The 27762-nt window shown below is 37.5% G+C and overlaps 1 protein-coding gene across 7 annotated transcripts; it reads left to right on the top strand.

Moving 5' to 3' along the window:
* On the top strand, positions 1-27762 carry C9orf72 (C9orf72-SMCR8 complex subunit). 7 transcript variants are annotated; one of them, XM_045468049.1, is made up of 12 exons: positions 303-367; positions 2317-2511; positions 5759-6246; positions 7598-7657; positions 12879-12974; positions 13682-13746; positions 15899-15971; positions 17693-17809; positions 20333-20568; positions 24458-24515; positions 25616-25725; positions 25856-27762. In XM_045468049.1, the coding sequence occupies exons 3-12, from the start codon at positions 5803-5805 to the stop codon at positions 26040-26042; spliced, it is 1446 nt and encodes a 481-aa protein (XP_045324005.1). In that variant the 5' UTR covers positions 303-367; positions 2317-2511; positions 5759-5802; the 3' UTR covers positions 26043-27762. The 7 variants fall into 7 exon arrangements, with proteins under 7 accessions (XP_045324007.1, XP_045324006.1, XP_045324005.1 ...); XM_045468048.1 differs by lacking the exon at positions 303-367 and adding an exon at positions 397-1255; XM_045468053.1 differs by lacking the exon at positions 303-367 and adding an exon at positions 1313-2225.

Below are 27762 nucleotides of genomic sequence, written 5' to 3'. Positions count from 1 at the left end.
ATGGCGTTTGAAGCCTCAACCGTCCCCGCTGCCCGGTTTCTTCCCTTCGGGGGCGGAGTCCAGAGAGATCAGGAGGTGTGTGCTTCGGAGGTGTGTGCTTTTGTTTTCCTCATCCTTTCTCCCCTCCGCTTACTTTCACAATATTCGCTGAAGATGACGAGCGAAAGATTGGGTAAAATCTACTCAGAGGAGCACCAGGCGGGAAACAACTGCGGCGTGAAGGGGTTTTCGGGGCCGGAACGCGAGCGAGGGGCCAGGCCCTGGGGCGGGGCCCTGGGGCGGGGCCGGGGGCGGGGCGGGGTGGAGGCCGGGCTGCGGTTGCGGTCCCTGCGCCCGCGGCGGCTGAGTCGCTGGTGGTGGCGAGTGGGTGAGTGAGAAGCCGGCGGGCCGGCGATTGTTTGGGGTCGGGGTCCTGGGACCGCGCGGGGGCGGTCGCGGCGGCGCCTATCCTCCGGGCTCGGTTGGTCCTCCCTGACCGAAACCCCGCATCAGGTTTTCCAGCTGGTGACTAGTGGAGTTGCCTCCATCCGGGCCCCCGCCTTCCCGGCAGCGGCGGCAGGGAGACCAGGGCTGCAGACCGGGCCTCTGGCTGGCTTTCCCGCCCGCAGCTCCCGAGCCGGCCCCTTTCCGGAATCCTAAGTGAGACCCAGAGGGGCCCGCCGCACCACCTGCACCGCGGATTCGAGGGAAAGGCGCCTCCGGCACTGAGAGGCCTGGTCCTGGGGAAGGCCAGGGGCGGGTGGTGCGCGATGAACCCTGAGTCGGGGTCCGAGAGGAGATAACTGCGGGGTGGGATGGTGGCCCGGGTTATACCACATAGCTACCCAATTCGAATCGAAGTTTCTAGAGATTGCTGATGCCTTGTAAATTTGGGGAGCGATTCTAGACTGGGCTGTGCTCCCACTGTATGGGTCATGACTTGCTTCACAGCTCCGAGGTTACACAGACTTACTTAAAGGAAGTGACCTTTGACTTGAGCATCACTTGGCTGATGGTATCTTTTGCAGAAAGAAGTGCCCTGATTACATGACTACTGTGCCCGCACGGGGTCTGAGTCACCCCGTGAACTCACCAGTCTTCTGTATTCAGCAGAGGGAGGTCATGAACTTGCCCAAGAGAGATGGCCCTTTGAGAAACACTGGAGATTGCTAGCTGGGCTCTAGCAAAGTAACAGCCTGGTTGTAGCCAGTGGATAATTTTCGATTCCGACTGTTCCCATCCCTCACCTGTGATGCAAAGCAAGGGGACACAACACGTATGGCATTACTTTTAATTTGTACTTTTAACTTGAAAAATACTGATACCATCTTTCTCAGGCTTAAGGAAACGTTTAACATAATGGGAAGAAATCTCACGGAAGCTAGAGTATATTATATGAAAGCTTAATAATACAGAGTCAGAATACTTGGAATAGGATGGTGTTATGTGATGCAGATACCTTTGGCCAGCACCTTCCCCAAACCCTGCTGCTTTGGGAAAGCCCTCAATTAGTTGGAAAATCACCTGGTGATGTCTGCTTTTTATACATCCAAAACAAAAATGAGAGAAATTCTAGACAACGTTGCTGATGGTGCACTAAGCCAGCACTAACCTGCTCCAGGAAACAGTGCATTGGAGCTAAAGATTTTTTTTTTTTTCCCCTCTTTATAAAGTTGATAAAATAGTCTCTTTATTTGGCTCTGTTAGCAGTCCAAAATTTGCCTTGGGAGGGAAAGAAGTTAAAAAAACAAACAAACAAAAAAAACAAAAAACAATGAAGACTCCTGTCTTTCAAGCCTGCCCTAGGGCCCTATGGTAATTAAGTAGTTCTAAGGAGCTATGTGGGTTAGGCTTCCTATTATGTGAGAAACTTGGATCTGTCAGAGATAGCCTGATAGTGATATCCTAAACTTCATTTCCGAGTCTCGCCTGATAAAAATTTAGAAAGTGTTGCCCACAGTCTGGTGTTAATAAACAGTTCTCTGTCAGTAAAGCTGGCCTGAGCATCATCTGTTTTAGGAAGTGGGCTGGTTAAGGATCCTGCTTCTTTTCGGGCTGGGAGAAAATAAACTGAAAGCATGGTCACAAGAAATGTGAGCCTTATGATGGCACAATTCTGATTTACAACAGCAGTGGGCCAGCCAACTTTTTAAATACCAGTGAGAGAAGAGACGGCTGATTTTTAGCAAAAGTTTAAGAAAAAGCAAAGCTTCAAACCTACTACTCTGCCAGAAGTTTTACAGATGGTAATTAATATAATCTTTATGCCTGCATATGTTGGATGATTTTCAGTAAGTACATTGGTACATCCTCATGAACCCTATTCTTTGTTTACAGGAGTGGCAAGCCACCGTGTCACCCAATTTGGATCCTGGCTTCCCTCAAAAGACTCTTATGGCTATTGCTTGATTACCTTCTGGAGTAGCCAACTACATATAGATATATAGATAAAAGACTATTGGTTTTGGCCTGATTTTTTGCAGCCACCTTTATATATATGGATTTTCCTTACCAAGGATGATGACTTTAAGTGTTAGTAAAAGTATTTGTACAGCTCTCCTATTCTTCTCTATAACATTTCATTTCTCAAAATTATTAATTTTGACAGGATTTTAAGCTAAACAATTCAGCATGGACCTTGTCCTTTCTTTTCTTTCTAATGAGACTAGCAATGAGACTAAATGTAATTAATGGTCTGTGATAGTTGAATTTTCACAATCTGGTAAAAATCTCCCCATCCCCATAATCCAACCAGATTTTGCTCTAGGGCTCAGTTCGGTTTTAGGAAATGCTTCTATTTTCAATGTAATGATGAAATGTTTGAGGTAAAGGTTTGTTCTTATGATAATTCATCTTTTTAAAAAAAAATTTTTTTTAAGGTTTATTTATTTTGGGGAGAGTGTGAGAGGGGGAGGAGCAGAGAGAGGAGGGGGGAAGACACAGAATCTGAAGCAGGCTCCAGGCTCTGAGCTGTCAGCACAGACAGGGTCTTGAACCCATGAACGTGGGATCATGACCTGCACCGAAGTCAGATGCTTAACGGACTGAGCCCGGGGTTCACATGCCCCAAATATTCACCTTTTTTATTCAAAACAGAAGAACAAAAGAAAAATGTTACAATACAATTTTGTGGCTATGTGTTAATCCATCTCCTTGGCCTCCAGTTTGTTGTTACTCATGATGACAAATAACATCATTACAGTTTTAATTCAAATTACATTCCTGTATTGTCATTGTAAACTGTTGAAATTGTATCCAAAACAGTAGATATTGTAAATAAACTAGACAGTGTATGTCCAGTATAGTCTTTTGAGACTATTAAGTTGATATGACACATTAAAAAGTAAACATTGCCTAAATGAATTACGGAACTAAAAGATACATACATAAACTGCCTATTTGTTAAATCATTTCTACACATGCATACAATAAAGTGTTTTTGCAAAGATCCGTATACCTATCCTTGACATGCATGATAAAAATGCTCGTCTAATACTCTAAAAATAGAAGCTACTGCTTTTCAACAGTGTCTGAACTCTTGACAAGATGCAGATAAAATTCTTTAAGTAAATGAATTGTAATTACAGATCAAATGTACCTCCCAAAGCAGTTCTGCAATCAAAGATAGGTATATCATAACTAACCTATTAATTGCTATCCTTTATCATTATGATGAACACGTTCCACAATTTTAGACTTGCTTAAATGGTTCTTTTGGTTTAAATGGTTTCTTATGGTTCTTTTTATTTTGGGTCTTTAAATATATGCATTCAATTGTTTTTAAAGATTTTGTTTTTAGGGGCGCCTGGGTGGCTCAGTTGGTTGGGCAACTGACGTCGGCTCAGGTTATGATCTCACAGATCGTGAGTTCGAGCCCCACATCGGGCTCTGTGCTGACAGCTCAGAGCCTGGAGCCTACTTCGCATTCTGTGCCTCCCCCTCTCTCTACCGTTCCCCTGCTCACGCTCTGTGTCTCTCTGTCTTTCAATAATAAATAAATGTTAAAAAAAAAAAAAAAAGATTTTGTTTTTTTTTTTTTTTTTCAACGTTTATTTATTTTTGGGGGGACAGAGAGAGACAGAGCATGAACGGGGAGGGGCAGAGAGAGAGGGAGACACAGAATCGGAAACAGGCTCCAGGCTCTGAGCCATCAGCCCAGAGCCCGACGCGGGGCTCGAACTCACGGACCGCGAGATCGTGACCTGGCTGAAGTCGGACGCTTAACCGACTGCGCCACCCAGGCGCCCCAAGATTTTGTTTTTAACTAATTTCTTTACCTGGGATTCAGACCCACAACCTCAAGATCAAAAGTCACATGCTCCACCAACTGAGCCAGCCAGGTACCCCTCAGTTTTAATATTAGGCAAAGAATTATTCATTTTACACTAATATCACATAGAGTGTATACCTTAAGAGTGTTATATTTCAGTGGGTTAAGATGTATGAGACCTCGATTCTTGCCTGACTCTGTGACCTTGGGCAGTGTGCTTTTGTCTCTGTGTGTATTATCTCAGTGGTTTGAAAGGCTTGGCCAGTATCCCATCCAGTCACTGTGCTCTTTACATGTTCTAAATAACTAAAGTTGTTTTTTTTTTTTTTTTATTTTAGCCATTTAGCATAGAACTCTCTTTGTAATGAACTCAGTGCAATGCTACGCTGCTTCCTTAAATTTAAGTAGCATATTAAATGTATTTATCTTCCTCTTGATGTTTCAGTGTCATGTTAAACACTGAATTGGGCTTTAGTACCCTGAGAACTTGTTGAGAATAACAGGACTTTTTGCTCATTTTTGTTATGGTCCCAGATTGTTGTGTTTTTGTTTCTTGTTTGCTTTCCTTCCTCCCTTCTTCCCTGTCCCCCCCACCCCCACCTCCAACAGCTTTAGGATGTTTTTATTGACAGGTGTCTTTACTTGTTTCTAAGACTGTCATAACAAAGTACCACAAACTGGGTAATATAAAACAACAACAGTTTATTCTCACAGTTTTGGAAGCTGGAAGCCCAAAATAAGGTGTCTGTAGGGACATGCTCCTCTGAAGGCTGTAGGGAAGTATGCTTCCTTGCCCCTTAGCTCATAGCAGTTACCAGCCATGTTTGGCTTTCCTTGGCTTGTAGCCATATCACTCCAATTCCTACATCTGTCTTTACACAACCCCATTTCCTCTTTGTCTGTGTGTCTCTAAATCTTTCTCTCTAAGGACACCAATCATTGGATTAGGATCCACCCTCATCCAATATGACCCCATCTTAATTTGATTACATTTATTTTCAAATAAGGTCACACTCACAAATACAGAGGGGTAGGACTTGAACATATATTTTGTGGCAGACATGGTTCAACCCACAACAAGTGTGGTGGTCTGTAGCAGAACCCTCCCCTGCCCAATTTGCTCCTCTTTAGTTGCTGTGGTTTAAGGAGCAAATATCCAGTGATAATAGAATTGCACATAGACTAGATATTTGGGAACAGTGAGAGTCTATTCCATGAGCTGTAGTGTATAGTATTTCATATTAATGTTCAAAGGCCCTTTTTTTTAGGTCATTATTATTTTGGATATCTAAGTAGATTCTCTGAATATAGGTGACAATTTACTCTGTATCAAGGTTATCATATTCACAAGCATTTAATGTGCGCTTGCCATGCTAGCTGGTGGGACATGTTTTCAAATCCTTTTTGACTGTAGAGGAGAAAACCACATAGGCCTTTATCATTTGAGTTTCTGAGCTATGACTTTAAAATTGCTGAACCTAATTATTGATTTTGTATGTCATTGTTTAGATATCCCTGGAGCATTTGGATAATGTGATAGTTGGGATGCAGTGATGTCGAATCTCTGTCCACCACCATCTCCAGCTGTTGCCAAGACAGAGATTGCTCTAAGTGGTGAATCACCTCTATTAGCAGCTACCTTTGCTTACTGGGACAATATTCTTGGTCCTAGAGTAAGACACATTTGGGCTCCTAAGACAGAACAGCTACTTCTCAGCGATGGAGAAATAACTTTTCTTGCCAACCACACCTTAAATGGAGAAATCCTCCGAAACGCAGAGAGTGGGGCTATAGATGTGAAGTTTTTTGTCCTTTCTGAAAAAGGAGTCATTATTGTTTCATTGATCTTTGATGGAAACTGGAATGGAGATAGGAGCACATATGGTCTATCAATTATACTTCCACAGACCGAACTTAGCTTCTACCTCCCGCTTCACAGAGTGTGTGTTGATAGACTAACACATATTATCAGAAAAGGAAGGATATGGATGCACAAGGTGAGTGATTTTTGAGTGTATTAATCATGCTAATCTAGCCATTGAATGTTTATCTTCTGATACATTTATATCTAATTTTTAGAAATTCTATGCAATTAATTTCAAGCAGTAGCTATTATTTGCATCTGCCCTATTAAATTTTTTTTAATGTTTATTTATTTTTGAGAGAGAGAAAGAGACAGAGCATGAACAGAGGAGGGGCAGAGAGAGATAGAGACACAGAATCTAAAGCAGGCTCAAGGCTCTGAGCCATTAGCACAGAGCTCGACGCGGGGCTTGAACCCACAAGCCATGAGATCATGACATGAGCTGAAGTCCGATGCTTAACCCACTGAGCCACCCAGGTGCCCCTGCATCTGCCCTATTAGATAGATAGGTCTAGTAGTCTGATGTCAGTGATCTTCATAATAACCCTTAAAGGCAGGGGATGATAGCTCTCTGTTATAAGTAAAAAGCTAAAACAGAGAAATTAAGAATATTGTAATAAGTTTTAGAGTATGGGTTTGTCTTGGGAACCTTTAACCATAAAACCTTTTTTTCTTTTTGCGTTGCATGACCCTGTTTTTCACTTAGTACTATGTGTAGGTACAAGCAGTTCAAAACAAGTGTTTCATAAGCAGCCCGCCCTGTAGCCTTTGGTCTCTTTAACTTTACCAAGTTCTGAAATTTGTAAAATGAGAGTGGACAAAATGGTTTCTAGGAGATGCTCCTTTTAATTTTGCAGATTGAGCCAGAGGAAATTACTGTCATCCCCTAAACCCTGCAGTTTAATATTTAGTGGTATTTATATTTTCGTGTATTTTTGGCAGATCCGAAGAACAAGTTTAACTCTCTTCTGCTCTACGGTTTTGATACTAATGTGGAAGTCTGTTAAAGCATTATTAATCTTCCAAGGCTTTTACCAAATAGTGAAGAGAAATAGCGTCTTTCAAAAGAATAGTGTTTTACTATGTTTGTATACATGTTTTCTTATTTTAAATGTTTATGAAAATCATTTAAAATCAGGAAGCCCCAGATTCAACTTGATCTTATTTAATTTGAAAAGTACAAATCATTAGTTTCCTTTGTGAAACTATGCAGATGTTACATTGACTGTTTTCTGACAACTTATCTTTTTTTAACTGCAGAAAAAAGGGTGTTTTTATTTTATTTTGTATTGTTTATAAGAGAAGGAATTTGTTGGATTAATTTCCTGCCCCCTCCCTTTTTTTCCTGCCCTAATGTGGAAAGTATTTTTCCCATGAACTAAATTACACAACAGCATGTCTACCATTTAACTGTATAGTGAAAACTAAACAAGTATCAAGATGTTTTTTTTAATTTTAACTTTAATAAATTTTCTCTTGCTTAGGAAAGGCAAGAAAATGTCCAGAAAATAGTCTTAGAAGGCACAGAAAGAATGGAAGATCAGGTAAGGTACAGAATGCTTGCTATCAAAAAGTACAACCTCATGACGTGTATCTATATAAGGCTGAGGGCTACTTTTCTTTTTTCTTTTTTTTTAATTTTTTTTTCAATGTTTATAAATTTTTGAGAAAAAGAGAGAATGTGAGCAGAGGAGGGGCAGAGAGAGTGGGAGACCCAGAATCTGAAGCAGGCTCCAGGCTTTGAGCTGTCAGCATAGATGCAGGCTTGAACTCATGAACCACAGGATCATGACCTAAGCTGAGGTCAGACACTTAACTGACTGAGCCACCCAGGCACCCCTGAGGGCTACTTTTCTTAAGGCCTTGAAGCCATACTATTTTGACAGAGTGAATCTGAAAATGAACAGAGCCTTTGTGGAAATATATGGAATAAACTAAATGAAAATTTCCATATCTTAGATCTGAAGAGTTAAATAAGTGGAGAATAATAGCAATTTTGCTACCTTTTTTCTGTTTGTATAGAGTAAGTTTTGAATAACTTGTTCATACTAAAAATTTTAAGTTTTATATGGGATTTTCTTTAAGGCGTTGCTTCTCAGACATTTCCACAGAAGTTATAACAGGAGGGAAGTGAGTATACTCCTAAGATATCTGGGGGTACAGGCACAGTTCTAAGCATAATATTTATTTGAAGTCTCACATTGTATTTTTAAAAGTCATGCAGTTTATATTTGATATCTATTTAATATTACAGTCTGCCAGTGATATTCCTCACCTTCTTCTGGTAATAAGTCTCTAGGGAAGCATGCCATGTTTATCCCATGGCTTTTAATGTCCTTAGAGCACAGGCACCAGTATTTGAGATATTTGATTGCGAGGGTACGCTTTCCCTTATGGAAATTAAATGCAAACCATTTTAGTGCAGGGCAGAGATGTTCTGAAGGGGAATCTCTAATGGAGAAAGGGTTCTTTGCTTTTACTCCCATTGCTGCTGGCTGGCCACCCTCAGTGTTCCTTCTGTTTGAACTCCAGTCTGTGGCTGGGTTGTCCTTACTGTGGTTTTCCTTAGCATACCTAAGACATAATAGTACTTTGAACAGTAACTTTTCTAAAAATTTGAATATGTAGGGACTTAAACCAGGAAAATACAAAACCCTGTAGAATGACCTACTTTACAAAATTGTTATGTCTGTACTTTTGTAAATAGCTTCCCAGGCCAGAGGAGAGGTAATCCTGGGGAAAGATCTGACACTTAGAAGATGTTTCCGTTTACCCAGAAAAGCCTGGCCTTTACTTACTGGTAATGAGCAGGGTGCCAAGTACTGGGGGGACTTTTACCAACCTGTAGATGTACCTGCTAGTTATGGAGTAGTTAGTAGGGTTTCCTCAAGATAAAGATATTTAGGACCCAGTAAAATTCTACTTTTCCTGGGATTTTTTTTTTCAAACTAGAAACCTATACTTAAGAAATTTACCACTGTTAATTTTTAAGTTTTGTTTCTTTTTTTTAAAGTTTATTTGTTTATAAATTTGTTTATTTATTTGCACTTTTGTTACATGCAAACACAAGTAGGGGACGGGCAGAGATGGAGAGAGAAAGAATCCCAAGCAGGCTCTACAGTGTCAGCACAGAGCCCTATGGGGGGCTTGATCCCATGCACCAAGATCATGACCTGAGCTGAGATCCAAGTCGGATCTGAGTTGAAGTCAACCGAGTCACCCAGGTGCCCCAGTTTTATTTCTCTCTTAAGGGCTCTTCTTGAAAATGTTATTGTGTCCCTTCTGTGTATTTGGACCAACAGAAGGTTTTTAAAGGGGAAACATTCTTCTGAGAAGTTCAAGTTAGAGAAGTCAAAAGAGGAAAAGAAACTTGAGGGATTTACTTTAGAGTCTCTTCTGTGTTCAGGCTCGTAGAATTTTTTTTGTTAAGCTTTGATGAAGATATCCATTCACTTAGGATAAATATCTGAGATACGGTTTATGGCACTATATATATGCCTACACCGAAGGGAAAGTATTTTCCTACAGTTTTCCTTTCTGAAAAGAAGCTGCTTGATAACTGAATCCCTGTGAATCTCCCATCATGTGCTTAAAATGACTTTATTTTGAACAAATAAATACTATTTGGGGATGACACATGAGTCTGGAATCAATCACTGACTTCATTCAGTGCAAGTTTTGGATACTTATAGCTATCATCTGATAAAAATCACTTTATGAGGAAATCCCTTTATAGCTTGTCATTATTCTTGTTGAATTGCCTGTGTTGATTGTAATTGTAAACAAGAATTTTAAAAATTCTTTTAAAAAACAGAAACAGTGAGTGGTTATGTTTGGAGGCTACTACAGGATGAATTCTTTTTTTTTTTTTTTTAAATAAAACCTCTATCTTGCAAGGAGGCTTAGGACTTAGCATAAAATTCCCACAGACAGCATCACATTTAGAGCCCAAGTTTCTGAAAAACTGGGTATAGTCACTCAAAAAATGACTCTTGGAATGACTGAGATTTAAAGACACATTTGAAAAGTTTGAGTAAGATAGTTTCATGAGATGTGAGTGAGGAAAAAGCTGTTAGATTGATCTTATTTATGTGTTTTGAAAACATATTTAGCTAAAATTTAACGGACATGTGACAATTTATCTACCTCTCTAAAAGTTTACATATTCAGGATGGTCCAGAAATTTGGGGGCAGGGGTGATGGTAATGAATAAATGAGAGATCATCCATTTGAGACACTCTGCGTTTGTGATATTCTATATTGAACTTGGAATTTCACTCTAGAAACTACAGATTTCAAAATTGCATTTTTGATACATAATTCAAATTTTATCTTGAATTCTAAAGGAAACTTGTCTGTTTTATTGATTGTTAACATATATGTGATGATTTCAGTTTGCATTTGAGTACTAAACCTTATTGTGAATGTAGACGTTGAGTGTTGAGTTATTTGCTGACTATTTCTAAGCCTTTTTGTGCTTGTTTTTCCTCATTTTTTTAATGTTTATTTATTTTTGAGACAGAGACAGAGCATGAGCAGGGGAGGGGCAGAGATAGAGAGGGAGACACAGAATCTGAAACAGGCTCCAGGCTCTGAGATGTCAGCACAGAGCCCGACGCAGGGCTCAAATCCACAAACTGTGAGATCATGACCTGAACCGAAGTCAGTTGCTTAACCAACTGAGCCACCCAGGCTCCAAGTTTTTCCTCATTTTTAAATATAAAATGCATCAATGACCTTTAATTAACAAGAATTTTTATATCTCAAATAAATATCAAAGGAAATCCTTTCTAAATTTGGCATGGCAATTTAATTATAGCATGTAACAGTTAATGATAAGCCAATGATTCCACTCTGACTAAAGAAAGTCATTCCCAGAAGAATGAAAATGAGTTTATTTATTTTTTCCTATCAAGCAAATCTTTTATTAATTTATCAATTTCTTATAAACTACTTTACTTTTATTTTTTAAATTGTGGTAAAGAACCCTCCCGTGCTAATGCTCTGTCTCTCTCTCAAAAATAAATAAACCTTAAAAAAAAAAGTTTAAAAAAAGAGTTGGGGGGGGGGGGTGCCTGGGTGACTCAGTCAGTTAAGCATCCGACTTTGGCTCAGGTCATGATTTCTTGGTCTGTGCATTTGAGCCCCACGTTGGGCTCTGTGCCGACAGCTCAGAGCCTGGAGCCTGCTTTGGATTCTCTGTCTTCCTCTCTCTCTGACCCTCCCCTGCTCATGTTCTGTCTCTGTCTCTGTCTCTCTCTCAAAAATAAATAAACATTAAAAAAAGTTTAAACAAATAAATTGTGGAAAAGGAAACTTGACATGAAATCTATCCTCAACAAAACCTGAAGTGTATTGTGTAATATTGCTAACTACATGTACATTATCATACAGCAGATCTCTACAGCTTCTTCATCTTGTATGACTGAAACCATATACCCATTGAACAGTAACCTCCCATTTTTCCTTCCCTCCAGCCTCTAGCAACCACCGTTCTTCTTTTGATTTCTGTGGGTTTGACTACTTAGATACCTCATATAAATGGAATAATGCACTATTTGTCCTTCTGTGACTGGCATATTTCATTTAGCATAGTGTCCTCAAGATTTATCCATGTTGTGTATGACAGCATTTCCTTCTTTTTAAGGTCCATTGTATGTATACACCAAATTTTCTTCATGCGTGCTCCCATAGATGGACATTTAGGTTGTTTCCATACCTTGGGTATTATGAATAATGCTGCATTGAACAAGGAAGTACAAATATCTCTTTGAGAGCCTGTCTCCAATTCTTTTGGATAAATATACAGAAGTAGGATTTCTGGATTATATGCTAGTTCTATTTTTAATTTTTTGAAGAACCGCCAGAGTGTTTTGGATAGTCGCTGCACCATTTTATATTTCTTCCAACAGTGCACAGGGATCCAATTTCTCCTTATCGTCACCAATACTTGTTATTTTCTGGGTTTTCTTTTTGTTTTTGTTTTATATTGGCCATCCTAACAGGTATGAGGTGATATCTCAGTAATTGTGATTTGCATTTTCCCGATGATGAGTGATGAAAATCAGTTTTAAAATAGTACGTACTTCTTTTAGAAATGCTTTGAAATAGTAAACATGTTTGGGGCTGTGTTCTAACAAGCTATTGAGTGTTTCTATCAAAGGGTGTCATTCTTGGTTTTGGTTCTTAATATTTTATTGTCCTGTTGGTCCTATACAGGTTTTCCCCGCTATCCAAAAGTAGAGTGTTCCTATAGAACATTTCATACACTGAAATGGCCATAAAGTGAGGAAGCAATTACCATTAATTTACATGGAAAAGTTCTTGAGCATTCCCAGACCCAAAACATAACCCGTCTTATACATCTCAGATACCTTAGAACACACCCTGCTAAGGAATGCACAAAATAAATCGAGACAAAGCACAGATGCTCACCACCATCCAAAGCTAAAGCGGCTTGATGCTAAGATGCCTAGGATAGTTCCTGGGGAAGGAGCTTGGCAGGGCCTCTCCTGCGCTCAGGCTATGTGCTGCCTCTTAGAGGGGTTCATTGCAAAACAGGTGCTCAACCCCTTTTAGCTTTTCGCCTTTTTTTTTTGGTGAAAGCAGAAATCCTCTTTGGATTCCTTTTGGTTACTGAAAACAGGTACTAGTGTAGGTCTTTGATAAAAGCAAAGTGGTGTAACTCGAACTTTGGAAAAGCAGGGGATACCTTCATTGTGTAATTTTTTTTTTTTTCTGCTTCATTTTGCTTTTTTTGTACAGGGTCAGAGTATTATTCCAATGCTTACTGGCGAAGTAATTCCTGTAATGGAGCTGCTTTCATCTATGAAATCACACAGTGTTCCTGAAGAAATAGATGTAAGCCATGACTTGTATTTAAATAAGAACAATGGTACCACCTCTTATCAATTCCCTTGAGTTCTATTACTATGATGTATATTAGTAGCATTCTAAATTACTAGTGTGCATTTTTTGCCATACATGCTATTCCTATGAAGTATTAACCACTTTAATAACACACACATAAAATACTGAGTTTTATGGCCAAAAAGAGGCTTTTTTGGTCAGTGACAGTTGTGACAGAATTACACCTATTTAGTTTAGAAGTAGGAGAATTCCAGACCTTAAAGAAGCAGTCCGTATTTAATGCAGTACTTTTGGTAACAAAGCAGTGTACAAGTCAGTGGTGATAAACACAAGTTTACTTATATTCCATAATCTAGTTTCTTAATCACATGTTGACATTTTGAATCACACGGTAAGAGTGCATAGAGAAATCTTTAGGAAACTTTTCCGGTTTCTTTCTGACTGTGTCATTAAGATTCGTCTCCTGATTCTGACAGCAAAGAATAGGAAGTTCTTCTCATAAAAATTGTTGTTTAACCTGCCTGACAAGTTTTCACATTTGTTCTCCTGAAAGTTTATAGAAGCACAGAGATGGCTTTATTAGGATTCTTGATGCTTAGAAATGAGGGCAATGTGTTCTGTTGAACCGAGACTTGAGAGTGTTATTTCACTGCCGTATTATAACCAGAATAATTTCTTTTTTTTGTGGTACATTTTAGATAGCTGATACAGTTCTCAATGATGATGACATTGGTGACAGTTGTCATGAAGGCTTCCTTCTCAAGTAAGAATTTTGTTTCCTTCATAAAAGGTGGATAAAGCACATAGAAATCTTATGCTCACCAATGACATGATTTGGAAGGAAGAAAGTAATAGAATAGCTACCCAAACTATTCTAGGAACATTGTTTCATATTTGAACTATTACTTAGCTTTGTGTTATTTTTTCATTTGTTACATGTCTGTGATATATTTGATGTACCTCTTTTTAATACTGAAAGAAGCCGAGTTTCCATAGTGCCCAGACAGAAAATCTTGTTGGTTCTGGTTTCTTGTTTTACTTCTCATTAAATCTGAAACTAAGAACAAAAGGGGTTCTTAGACCCATTTCTAATGTTGGTGGGGTTCCTCACACCAACAAACAATGCTTTAGATACCAAGTGGGTCCTACGATTTAATTCATTTCTGGCACTTTCTGCCTAGAGATAATGTCAGATTCCCCAGATTAAGGGTTCAATCCCACAAGACTGTGTCCCACCTACCCTCCAGACACTAGTCACAAGCCCAAGTTTTCACCTGTGCTTCTGACTGGCTAGATATTAGAGATCCCAACCACCCATCCTTGGACTTCAGACATCAGTAACAAGTCCAGGATGTTACCTATTCTTCTCACCAACTGGCTATAGATCCTATGACTCCCTCCTTGTGTTCCATTAATTTACTGGAGCAGCTCACAGAACTCAGAGAAACATTTTATTTACTGGATTACTGGTTTATTGTAAAGGATAGAATATAACATACAGATGAACATCTATATGGAAGAGATGCATAGGATAAGGTTTGGGGAAAGGGTGAAGAGCTTCCATACCATCTCTGAGCACACATCTCTCCCCAGATCTCCACGTGTTCACCAACCCAGAAGCTCTCCAAATCCCTTCCTTTTGGGTTTTCATGGAGGCTTTGTTACATAGGCATGGTTGATCAAATCATTGGCCGTTGGTGATAACTTCTATCCCCTCTCCCCTACCCAGAAGTCAGCGGGAGGGACTGAAAGTTCCAATCTTTAGTGGTTGGCTCCATTGGCAATCAGCCCCCATCCTTAGATGTTTTCCAAAAGTCACTCCATTAACATAACAAAAGGCATCTTTATCTTTTCCTGCACTTAGGAAATTCTAAGTGTTATGGGAGCTGTGAGACAGGAAATGTGGATAAAAAACAAATACGTATTTCTTAAAATCACAGTATCACAGAACCCTTACAAATTGAATTGCATTGTGGATGCACTTAAGTTATTTAGGCCTAGAAAAGAAAATTATTTGTTATTTTTACTTATCCTTTCCATCTTATAGTAGATTTTAGTACTTTAGAGTGTGGGCTCTAAAACCAGACTTCCTGGGTTATTGCTGTGTGTAAACTGGGGCAAGATACCTGAAGCCTCTGTGCCCGCATCTCTTCATCTGTAAAATGGGAATAATAGTAGTACCTACTTAATAGGATTGTTGTAAGAATTGAGTGAGATAAATCATACCAAGCCCTTAAAACAGCACCCGGAACGTATAAGCACGTAACAGCTAATAGCTAACATTTTGTACTTCTGTCTCTTCTAAGGAAAATGTTAATGACTGTTAATGACAGTAATATCAGCCAACATTTATCCCTCTAATAAGTGCGCTCTCTGCACTTAGAATCTCATCTTCTACCTCAGTGATTCTTTATGATTGCAGATTATCGTGAAGTTTTATTTTGTTTTTGATGAGAAGTGACAGGATAAAGTATTTGCTTTTATGTCCATAGTCTTTTCCTTTAGGTTCACGATGGAAACTCAGAGGTGTGAGTGTTTTGAACCTGGAAGTTTTACGTAGTATGAATCAGAAGGACTTTAGTCCCCCTTCCACTCACTGTCAGCCGTTCATATCCTTGTTTTTAATCCCATTTGACTTTAAGTAAATCACTTAACCTCTCAACACCTCAGTTTCTTTCATTATAAAATGGTGATATTTTACTAACTGGGTTTTAAGTTCAAATGGGAGGATCTGTGTGAAAGGCCTGTGGAAAAAAGGTAAAGTACCGTGGAAATAAAAGGTGGCATTTTACTTACAGTTTGTCATTCATCATGTAAAGCTAGTCTGTTACTTGAAGTTCGCATGCCCTTTTTTTGTTTAGTTTGTGAAATTGCTTTACAGCCAGTGTTTTTCATCTTTTTTCTCCACCTTGCAGTGCCATTAGCTCACACCTGCAGACCTGTGGCTGTTCAGTCGTAGTAGGTAGCAGTGCAGAAAAAGTAAATAAGGTAATTTATCTTATAATCCAGCAAATAATCTCACTTCTTAATACTGCTAACATATCATGGATTGTGATTTAAAAGTTAGGGTGTAGTCAAGCAAAATTACTGTGACACCCTGTGCAGAAGTAAGTCGAAGTAAACTGCTTAAATAGGAAATCATTTATCAGTTTCATGTTGATAATTCATTAATAATATTCATATATATGATACAGTTCACAGTATTGTATAAATGGTTTTGAGAATTTCATTAAAATAAGGTATTTTTAAAAAATATTTGTCTTCTATTTTCTGATGTCACTTAATAAGTATGAAGATAACCATGTACTTGTGATACTAATTCCAAAGAAATGTTATCTAATTATTCATTTTGATTTCTTATATTATTTTCCTCCTAAATCTGTTTCTTTTAGGGACCTATCACTGTTCAGTGGTCAGTGGAAGTTATGTTTTACTCAGTAACGTCTGTGACCACTTCCTTCAGTGCTCTATGAGTTACTAAAGAATTAATGTACTTTTCCAAGGGTTAGGCACTAAACTAAGGGATTTTGTACTTTACTTCACTGACTGTTAACTAGAAAGAGAGAAATTGCACATATCTATCAGTTTAAGCAAACCTGACTTCTCTTTTTATGTTTTATATAGGAAATATGTTAGCAATAATTATTTCCTTGACAAATATATTTGTAATTTTTTTCTCAAGTTACCTACCCTGTATGCTTGCATGACCCTTAATTTACCAAAATTATATATTTCCATACATCCATTTGTGAAAGGTTAATGCATCTCTATTGTTATGCTGGTCTAGGGATTTATTATTACATCTGTTACCCCAAGAAGGTAACTTTCCCTCTGTGTCACCCAGACCCTTCAGGGTCACAGAAGGACTTCCCAGTAGCTTTCTGGAAGGAGAGAGGCTCTGTGGTTGGGGCCCTGTGTATTTTAAAACATTTTTTTCATTCCACATCCTCTTCTGGCATGATCACTTCTCTTTTATCTTTTTAATTTGAGAAAACGGATGCCATCACTCTATATTGAAAGCTAGTACTTTAATCTAAAAACTCTGAATATAGTCTGAATTCCAACATACTTACATGGCTTTTTACTTTTCCTAATAGAGCTATAGATCAAATCCTGTTAGAATCCTAGATTTCTAAACCCCAACCAAAGGCTTGCTTATTTTAAATCAAATTTGATAGAATTAATTCTCATTCTGTTGAAGGATTTGGACACTCCTGATATTCATTATAATGAGATTTCATATGTCAAACTGTTCAACCGAAGCCATAATTCTGCCTAATTCAACTGCATTTAGTTTTCTTATCCAAAATTGTTTATTTTCATTTGAAAAATGCTGCTGGGTGGAGATAGAATTAATAATTATATTAAGTCATTGGTTCTTACTGAAATATAAAAGTTCCATGGTCAAAGAGTTGGATAAAGTATGCATATTATATCAATCACCTGGAAAGTCAATATATATTCCAATGCTAAAGGTTTTGAGATACCATACATTTACCACCATTTGCCAAACTTACTTGACCACAGAATTCCTATTTTAGGCAACAACTGTTATGTCCCATGGACTACTCCAGGTGACTAAGGAAAACTTTTTTCTCAGGATGTATTTTATCGACAGTATGGTTGAAGTTTCTTTTCAGATTTCTTTCATAAGCAGACCAGTGGCCTTTTAATTTCCTATTTTAATGCTAAAATATTTTCTTTTACAGATAGTGAGAACATTATGCCTTTTTCTGACTCCAGCAGAGAGAAAATGTTCCAGATTATGTGAAGCAGAATCATCATTTAAATACGAGTCAGGGCTCTTTGTACAAGGCCTGCTAAAGGTATAGTTTCCATTTGTCACATGTGAAAGCAATTTTTTAAAATCATTTTTGACATTCTGTATAAATACACTGTGAATATTGGCATGTGATGCATCTCATGTTTGTATGCCAAGGAGCTGACTGTTATGCACAAGTCTGAGCACAGAGTATATATCTTACAGATTTATAATTAGTATGAGTGAAACAGCTTAGAGTATCTTTTTGTGTGTGTGTCTGTTTGGTTTCCTATAGCTGCCTGTCTGGCTCCAGGATTATTTGTTTTTTAATATGTGGTTGAATCTGGGGCGCCTAGGTGGCTCAGTTGGATAAGCATCTGACTTCAGCTCAGGTCCTGTTCTCGTGGTTCATGTGTTCGAGCCCCGCGCGTCGGGCTCTGTGCTGACAGCTCAGAGCCTGGAGTCTGCTTCGGATTCTGTGTCTCCCTCTCTCTCTGCTCCTTCCCTGCTTGCACTCTCTCTCTCTCTCAAAAATAAATAAAACATTAAAAAATATATATGTGGTTGAATCAGATTGCACATCTAAAATAGTTACTTTTTTTTCTGAAAAGGATTTGAATTTTTGTGTTAGCATTTTTTATGTACTGTATTCATTTATTGAAAAAAAATTTAAAGCTGCTTCCTGTCTTCAAAATTGTGTGTAGGATTTGAACAATGCATATATATTTTCACATGTAGGTAGCTTTAAATTATTTTACATTTTTCTTTTATTTATTTTCTTTTTCTTTTTAATTCCAGTATGGTTAACATACAGCATTATATTCATTTCAGGTGTATAATACAGTGTTCCAGTAATTCTGTACATTCAGTGTTCATCGTGATAGGTGTACTCTTAATCCCCATCACCTATTTTACCCATCCTCCCATCCCCTTCTAATTACCATAAGCTTGTTCTCTATAGTTTTTGTTCATTTGTTTTGTTTCTTAAATTCCTCAGACGGGTGAAATCATATGGTACTTGTCTTTCTCTGACTGCTTGAATCTGCTTTTCAAGGAGCAAGGCAGATAAATGTAAATTAGAAATTGTTTTCAATAATTACAGGGAAGACAGTTTATTCATCTTATTGAAACTATCATTGATGTTTCAATTACAGTCAAAAGATGGGAGAAGGTAGATTTCCTAATGGTTATGTGATTCTCATAGCGAATGCTTTCTTGAGGATCTATGCATAGCAAAATGAAACAAAACATATTAAAAGTTGTGGCAAATAAAAATTATATTCATCTTTTGCATTTTTAACAGTGTGCATGCTTTGAGCTCAGAATAATACAGAAACTACTTAAGGGATGTAACTATTTCCGATTTGAATTTTACAAGTCTGAAAATTAGAACTTCTTTTTATCAAAAGCATGATAAGGTACTTAGTACTTTTATTTTCTCAGTACCCTCTCATTTAGTTAGGTAATTTTATCCCTAAAAGGGACCTATACCAGATGCATAGAGGAAAACTTGAAACTATAATCTAATGAAAAATATTTGTTAAGAGTTTTCCATATAAGTATAAATTGTTAAGCCTTTCAGAAATATTTTAACATTCTTTGTCAAGAGCCTTAAAGATGTTCAAAAATTGGGGTGCCTGAATGGCTTAGTCAGTTGAGTGTCTGACTCTTGATTTCAGCTCAGATCATGATCTGAGGGTTGTGGGATTAAGCCCTGCATCCAGTTCCGCACTGAGCATGGATCCTGCTTAAGATTCTCTCTCTGTCTCTCTCTCTCTCCCCCTCCCACTCCCCCTTCCCCCACTCAAGTGCATGCACGTGTGCAGGCACTCTCCCTCTCTCTTGCTCTCTAAAATAAAAAATAAAAATGTTCAAAGACTTAGCTTACTATCTATATTTCTGGAAATCTTAGGGAAGCAGTTATATAAGAAGAAAGATTTACTTATGAAAGTATTTATTATAGCATTATAAGAGTAAAAAATTGAAAGTAGCCTCTGTATTGTATTCATAACATATACCAGTGTTTCATACACAGATATTTGTTACATGGCTGTTGACTACCCAACTGACAATACTTGGAAAGAAGTACATTTTTTTACTTACAAAAATTATATATTCATTGAGATTTAAAAGAACATTAGGAATAATCAAGAAGAAAATAAAAAGTTACCCATACTCTCATAATCCAATGTATAACCACCGTTAATTTTTGGCATCTATCTTTCTGGTCTTTTTTTCTTCTGTATGTATCTTTTACATAGTTCCCTGTCCCTATCCCTGCATATTTTAACCTCCTCTTTCCATAATACGTTATGAATATCTTTCTGTATCAACACAAATTGCTAACTTCAGTTGCTCTGCAAATTCATTTTTAGTAGCTAAATAATAAGCCATTTTTTGTTTAGTCAGGTCTCTTTTTGGATGCTTACTTGTTTTCTAGTGTTCACTATTTCAGCCAGTGCTTTAGTGCACACATCACTAAAACTTTGTATACAATGGATCTGTTAAAGCCAGTTTTTCTGGTTAAAAAATAATTCTTCGTGTCTTTTGACATATAAGACAATGAATTTTCTTTTCATTATGACAGGATTCAACCGGAAGCTTTGTGCTCCCGTTCCGGCAAGTCATGTACGCTCCCTATCCCACCACACACATAGATGTGGACGTCAACACTGTCAAGCAGATGCCACCATGTCACGAGCATATTTACAATCAGCGCAGGTACATGAGATCTGAGCTGACAGCTTTCTGGAGAGCCACTTCAGAAGAAGACATGGCTCAGGATACAATCATCTATACAGATGAAAGCTTCACTCCTGATTTGTACGTAATAATGTTATTGTTAAACGGTATTGTGCAGTTGTATCTTTTATGAGTAAAATCAAGTGTGTATTTGAAAGGAATGAACTATTAACTAAGAGAATTATGCTTGAAGAAAAATTTGGTTAGTCATGCCTTTTTTCTTAAATGTCTGTTTTTCTTAATGTAATTATGTTTTGCATAGAGAGATTAGATTAGTCCTTAAAAGTAAATATTTAAGGGGCACCTGGGTGGCTCAGTGGGTTAAGCGTCAGGTCATGATCTGTGCTGACAGCTCAGGTCATGATCTGTGCTGACAGCTTGGAGCCTAGAGCCTGCTTCAGATTCTGTGCCTCCCCCTCTCATAGTCTGTCTCTCTCAAAAATAAACAAAAAATTTTTTTAAGTAAATATTTAAGTATTTATTTAGCAAATATATATTGAGGCCCTAGGCACCGTAATAGGTGCTAAGGCTGGTAGTGACCAACTGGGGGCACCTTTGTGGCTCAGTCAGTTAAGCATCCGATTCTTGATTTTGGCTCAGGTCATGATCTCACAGTTCATGGGATTGAGCCCTGTTGCATTATGCACTCACAGCACAGAGCCTGCTTGGGATTCTCTCTCTCTGCTTCATCCTGCTCACACTCTCTCTTTCTCTCTCAAAATAAATATTTAAAAAAAATAGTGACCAACCAGATAGCCCCAACCCTTGGCATTGCTTATTAGTCTAGTGTATAAGACTCATTAGAAGGCGGGGCTACCGGGGGGCTCGGTCGGTTAAGCGTCCGACTTCGGCTCAGGTCATGATCTCACGGTCTGTGAGTTCGAGCCCCGCGTCGGGCTCTGTGCTGACAGCTCAGAGCCTGGAGCCTGTTTCAGATTCTGTGTCTCCCTCTCTCTCTGCCCCTCCCCTGTTCATGCTCTGTCTCTCTCTGTCTCAAAAATAAATAAACGTTAAAAAAAAAAATTAAAAAAAAAAAAAAGACTCATTAGAAGGCATTTTAACTTAACTAAAGAAATAATTCTAAGTCTTTTTTTCTTGATATGTGAATATAAAATACAGTAGAACTACAAAAATACATTTACAGAGATTCTTTTATTTGCATTTCATATTGTGTTCCTCATTTTTTACCATAAAGTGTGATCACTAAATAAAAAAAGAGGGAAAGTAGTGATAAAATGTTGAAAGTGGACCTAATGAGAGGAGAAAAAATTATAAATTTGTATTATAAACCCCAAGAAAATACTTAAGTTCTACATCAGGAAAAGAAATGGAGTATAGTATAATGGTTCTCTTTAATCAGTGTGAAGTACCTGGCATATATAATGTGCTCAATATATGTTAACTGTGATAATCCAGTTCTGAGTGTACAAAGCAGCAGTAAAATTGGACCATGCAACTCTGTCCTGTGTTTCTAAGAAAGATTTTGAGCTGAGACAGGGGACATGTGGAGCACCAGTAGTGACACAGAAGATGGTGACCAAAAGCAGAGAAAAGGAACACCCATGTCCAAGGGATCCCCAGCCTCACGTGTCTCTAAAAGATGGCATCATTAGGACCCATCTTTTCTCAGCTGTGCGTGCACCGATCTTGTTGGTTCCTTAGAAAGTTTTAAGAGAATTGGTTTAGAAAATGAATTGGTCAAGGGGCACGTGGGTGACTCCATCCGTCAAGCGTCCAACTTTTGGTTTTGACCCGGGTCATGATCTAACGGTTTGTGAGATGGAACCCCGCACCTGGCTCTGCACTGACAGCACAGAGCCTGCTTGGGATTCTCTCTCTCCCTCTCTTGTGCCCCAGCCCTGCTCATTCACTCTGTCTCTTTCAAAATAAATAAAATAGACTTTCAAAAGAAAAAAGAAAGAAAATGAATTGGTCAAAATCGGAATTCCAGGTGATGACTATGTTTTCAAGTATTGGTAATTTTGGTACATGTGTAGTAATTCTCAAAATTAATCTGTGCTTTCAAGCATTTTCTTCTTAACTAAAGTGTTTAGTATTTTTTCTGCTTTGTTTTGTTTTTTGTTTTTTGTTTTTTGTTTTTTTTTATTACTTCAGATATCCTTTTTGGGGAATTTAGTGAACTTTAGGATGGATTTACCACCTATATTTTTATTTTTATTTTTATTTTTTTAGAGAAAGTGTATGTATGCTTTTAACATTTCTTACTCATTTTAGCCAGTTATGTTTGAATGCGTCACTGATTTGACAGATGTTGATTAGCCATCTAGTCTTATTTTTGTTGGTGATAAAATAAAAAACCATAATGTCATGAATTTTTAAAATTTGTTTACAACTCTAAGTAAATTTTCTGAGCATCAAATGGGCCCAAAATGATATTTTCTACCATTAGATTGTGTATTAACTTTTATATGTTACATATACTGTATTTTTTAGTTTCCTTTAAACAATATTATTTAATTTTAAGATATTTTTAATTTTAACTTTTTTTTTTTCAACGTTTATTTATTTTTTTGAGACAAGCTCCGAGCTGTCGGCACAAGCCCGACGCGGGTCTCGAACTCAGACCATGAGATCATGACCTGAGCCGAAGTTGGAGCTCAACCGACTGAGCCACCCAGGCGCCCCTATTAAAAATAGTTACACTCTTGGGGCGCCTGGGTGGCTCAATCGGTTAAGCGGCCGACTTCGGCTCGGGTCATGATCTCGCGGTCCGTGAGTTCGAGCCCCACGTCGGGCTCTATGCTGACAGCTCAGAGCCTGGAGCCTGTTTCAGATTCTGTGTCTCCCTCTCTCTGACCCTCCCCCGTTCATGCTCTGTCTCTCTCTGTCTCAAAAATAAATAAACGTTAAAAAAAAAAAAATTAAAAAAAAAAATAGTTACACTCTTAAAAATAGTTATACTCACTGCCACTACATGAAAAATCAGTCACTAGAAATATTCTTTTTTAACACTTGCTTCATCTGATTTACTTATTACTGAGACAATCAGTGAAACAGTATATTCAGAACACTAGACTTAAATAATTTAGCCTTATTCTCTCTCCAAAGCCAGAAAAGGGGTACTGTTACTACCAAATTGGACACCAGTTGGACAGCCAGTGATCACGAAAGGCTGATTTTTTTTTTCCTTCTGAATTTCCTTCTTCTGTAATTTGGTATACCCATCTCCTTAACTAGGAAATTAGGTACTTTCCTATTTATTTATGCATACACACCTCTTTGCCAGTCTTGTCAGTTCGATGATGATCCCTACTATTTTCAGTTAAAAATTGCTTACCTTATGGTATGTTAGATATACACTATCTCAAGTGTGCACATTATCTCAAGTGTGAGTTAACGTCTTAGTTTCTTACTCCGATCATTACCAAGTAGCTTACACTTTCCCAAGTAATTGGTTCTTGTTACTTGCCTGATGATAGGTTTGTTGATGCAACTCAGTGGTCAAGATGTTCATTAATCCCATTCGAATGTTTCTTAGTGTTCACCCTTTTACCTTTTTCTTCCTGAACAGCTTATTACAAGTTATTACAAGGTTAACCTTTTATTTTATTTTGGGTTTTGATGGTAGTAATATGTGTTTATTTTTGTTGCTTTTATTTTTTTGACATGGCAGGAATTGGTAATCATATTTATTAATTCTCTGAGGCTCTCAAATTTTTTTTATAAGGTGAGGGTACAAAAATAGATTGATAGGTACTTACATGCCCTTGGGACTGCTTATATCTTTAAGAGAAAAATAATTACATACTGTCTTGACAAACTCCAGTAATATACAAGTGTATCCTTGAGTTAAAATGAATATGTATTTTATATCTCCAAATATATACATCTAATTTTTATAAATATGTTTATATGTAATATTCCATTTCTAAGAATTAATTTGACTGGAGTGAGGGATTTGGGAAAGTAGCGTATAGACATTTCAACATTTGGACTGTTTTCTTTGTAGGAATATTTTTCAAGATGTTTTACACAGAGACACTCTAGTAAAAGCCTTCCTGGATCAGGTAAATGTTAAACCTAAGATTGTCAAAATGAATAGTATGACATATTATCTTTTTTAATATATACTACATTGCCTGTGCGCATGCGCTCTCTCTCGCTCTCTCTCTCTATATATATATCATCATAGAATTAAGTTACTATCTTTTCGTAGTGGCTCATGTCTTTCCAAAGTGTCTACATGATTTTTTTTTTGAATTGTTAATGGCCATGGGCTGTATATTAACAATTAAAGATGGAGTATTCCCCAGTTAAAATAATAAATGTTTTAATTCCAACCACTAACACATAACTCCAGGTGTTCTCTTTTGGGGAGGGGAGAATGGTTTTTATTTGCCTTAATTGGGCCAAAATATCTTTAAAACTTGTATACTTCTACTGAAATAATAACATCTTTATTGTCTTATTCTTTTCAAAAATAATCTTCTTAATTAACATTTGAAAAAAATTATAGATTACATGGGACTTATTTCTTAATATAACAGAGCTGTGTCATAATATCATTCTGGGGATCAGGCCAGGAACAGGGTCATAGAAGTAGCTTTGAAATAATGAGGTCCTTAAGTTAACTCAAAATTTTGGAACCAGATCTGTGTGGTCTGTGACATATTGCAAAGTTCAGAGATAATTCACAATCATGCATGAATTCCATGCTTCTCAAGCTGAATAAAATCATTCTATCATTACACATGTACCCTCAACACCCCAAGAGTAGAGAGAGAGAAGAAGACCTCAAAACCCTAGCCTATAAGTGTGGCTCAACTTCTGAGAGCTTGGTTTTTATTTGGAGATATGGGCAGAAAAAGTTAAGTACACATCAGGATGCAAATTATATCATGATTCTTAATAAAGTAAATAGGGATATATATTTGAGGTAGAATGCAAAATTAGAGTCCATTTTCAAAGATAAAATAGAAAACTTCAGAAAAACATGATCGCCTCTAAATTCAGTACTTCCTGTCTGTTAGGGGCATCAGTAGGAATGGTTGTGGAGAGCTGCTCTAATGTGTGTTAGCTGCCAGACATTGTCAACACTGTGATAGAAATATGCTGTATAAGAAGATTTGGAGCAAATTATTTATTAAAATGTTTGATTTTCCTGTAGGTCTTTCATTTGAAGCCTGGTTTATCTCTCAGGAGTACTTTCCTGGCACAGTTTCTACTCGTCCTTCACAGAAAAGCCTTGACGCTAATAAAGTATATAGAAGATGATACGTAAGTAAAGCTATATGGAATAAAAACCTTTGTGCATTGTGCTTTGTTTTGTTCCTTTTGGATGTTTTCTATATATTTTTATGTATTTATGTATTTATACGTGAAAAGGATTTTTCTTCATTATTTATAGGCAGAAGGGGAAAAAGCCCTTTAAGTCTCTTCGGAACCTGAAGATAGACCTTGATTTAACAGCAGAGGGCGACCTTAACATAATAATGGCTCTAGCTGAGAAAATTAAACCAGGCCTCCACTCATTTATCTTTGGAAGACCTTTCTATACTAGTGTACAAGAACGAGATGTTCTAATGACTTTTTAAATGTGTAACTTATTAAATATATTTTGTCACCATGATGATTGCTGCTGAAGTAGCTCAGTGGTGTGGGAAACATCATTCCCTTGGGTCATGTCCCAGACTCCTACTTGGCAATGCAGTTAAAGTTAGTTACACTACACTTGTCACAAGTCTGTCAGGGGACGTCCGGTGCATTGTTACAATGGATGCATCTTTTCCTAGGTGTGCTGTCTTGAGATACAGACTTATGTTTACAGTTAGAGTAAATGTTCCTGCTATCTTTTAAAGATATAATAATAAGATATGAACTTGACCACAACTACTGTTTTTGAAACTTATAATTCATGGTTTACATGTATCAAAGTGAAATCTGAGTTACTTTTCACAGATATAATACTAGTTGACTTTTCATCTCTTGGTATTCCTTGGTATGTAAGATTACTGTAATACTTTTATAATCAGCTGAAAATTAGAGCATCTGAATCATTTCAGTTCCACAAAAGGAACTTAGTTGGAACATAGGCTAAGTATTAGAAAGAACGTATTTGATCAAGCAGATGTTTAATTCAAATTAATTATTAGATCCTCCTTTGTAGACTGGGTAGTCCTTAGGGTTCAGTCTGTGTAGAAACATCACGCAGTATGTGTAGTCCGGATTATGGCAAACCAGTCAGGGTATTTGTGTGTTTCTGTGTGTGTGTGTGTGTGTGTGTGTGTGTGTGTGTGTGTGTGTATGTGTGTGTGTGTTGAGCTCTGTCAAAGACAATAGAGGAAATTGGATTTTATGTTTTAGTAATTGCAAACTATTTAAATTAATTTTTATTATTTTTGAGCCAAATTGAAATGTGTACCTCCTGTGCCTTTTTTTTTTCTTGGAAAATATAATTACTTGGAAGAAGTTCAGATTACACTAGTCAGTCATTTTTATCTTGTTTTCCTCCTGCATAGTCTTACCCTCATTTGACAGTTGTAACTCCAAGATTATGAAATGCAATGGAGAATGTACTAACTAGTAAGATCCTTTTACAGGAACAGAGAACAATATCTTGTCCTTTTCCTTCTCAAATTTCTGCCCTTACTTTTGAGGTTATTGCCAGGTCTATTTGCCTCTGCATCATGTGAGGAAAACAGGAGAAACTTTATTGATGTGCTATTTTACTGGGTGCTACTTTGGCAGACCTAAGTGGTCAATTTCTTCTGTTTCATTAATGTCTTTGGACCATTGTGCTAGCTGTAAACTGATTAATATAATTCTTTGCTAGAACCGTTTTGACATAATAGTATATACAAGCATAAAAATTATTTTTATTTAAAACTGTGGAAGTTACACAAAAGGGAAAAGTATTTATAAGAAAGGGATAAAAGTGACAGAGCCCCTCTGCCATTGCTCACCAAATGGAACCAAAACTAACATGTTATGTTCTGAAAGGTCCTAATTACCTTTCACATCACTAATAAGAAGGGTGTAGACATCTTGATTTTTAGACACAAACCGAATGAGATGACTGGTGCTCTGGTGCACTCATGAAAGAATTTACAGATACCACCTTATTGTACCCCTTACTCAGTGCTTCTTATGTGATTGATTATTAAAGAGTGCTGACCGATTATTTTCTTTTGCTGGTTTATTGTACTGTTACATGGAATGCAAGTTGTACAGTGAAGTAAGTTATTAAAGCATGTGTAAACATTGTTATATATCTTTTCTCCTAGGTGGAGAATTTTGAATAAACTGTCTTTGAAA

Source organism: Leopardus geoffroyi, chromosome D4 (genome assembly GCF_018350155.1).
Source record: "Leopardus geoffroyi isolate Oge1 chromosome D4, O.geoffroyi_Oge1_pat1.0, whole genome shotgun sequence".
NCBI classification, from domain to species: domain Eukaryota; kingdom Metazoa; phylum Chordata; class Mammalia; order Carnivora; family Felidae; genus Leopardus; species Leopardus geoffroyi.
Note: the sequence above shows the minus strand (reverse complement) of the source record. Positions and strands in the feature narration are given on the sequence as shown.

Bases quoted from the DNA above. Each gene is read 5' to 3' on its own strand.
- C9orf72 (XM_045468051.1), top strand. From the start codon at position 5,803: ATGTCGAATCTCTGTCCACCACCATCTCCAGCTGTTGCCAAGACAGAG. The intron at 12,975-13,681 runs GTAAGCCATGAC...GGTACATTTTAG, and splicing joins GTGTTCCTGAAGAAATAGAT to ATAGCTGATACAGTTCTCAA. The intron at 24,516-25,615 runs GTAAATGTTAAA...ATTTTCCTGTAG, and splicing joins TAAAAGCCTTCCTGGATCAG to GTCTTTCATTTGAAGCCTGG.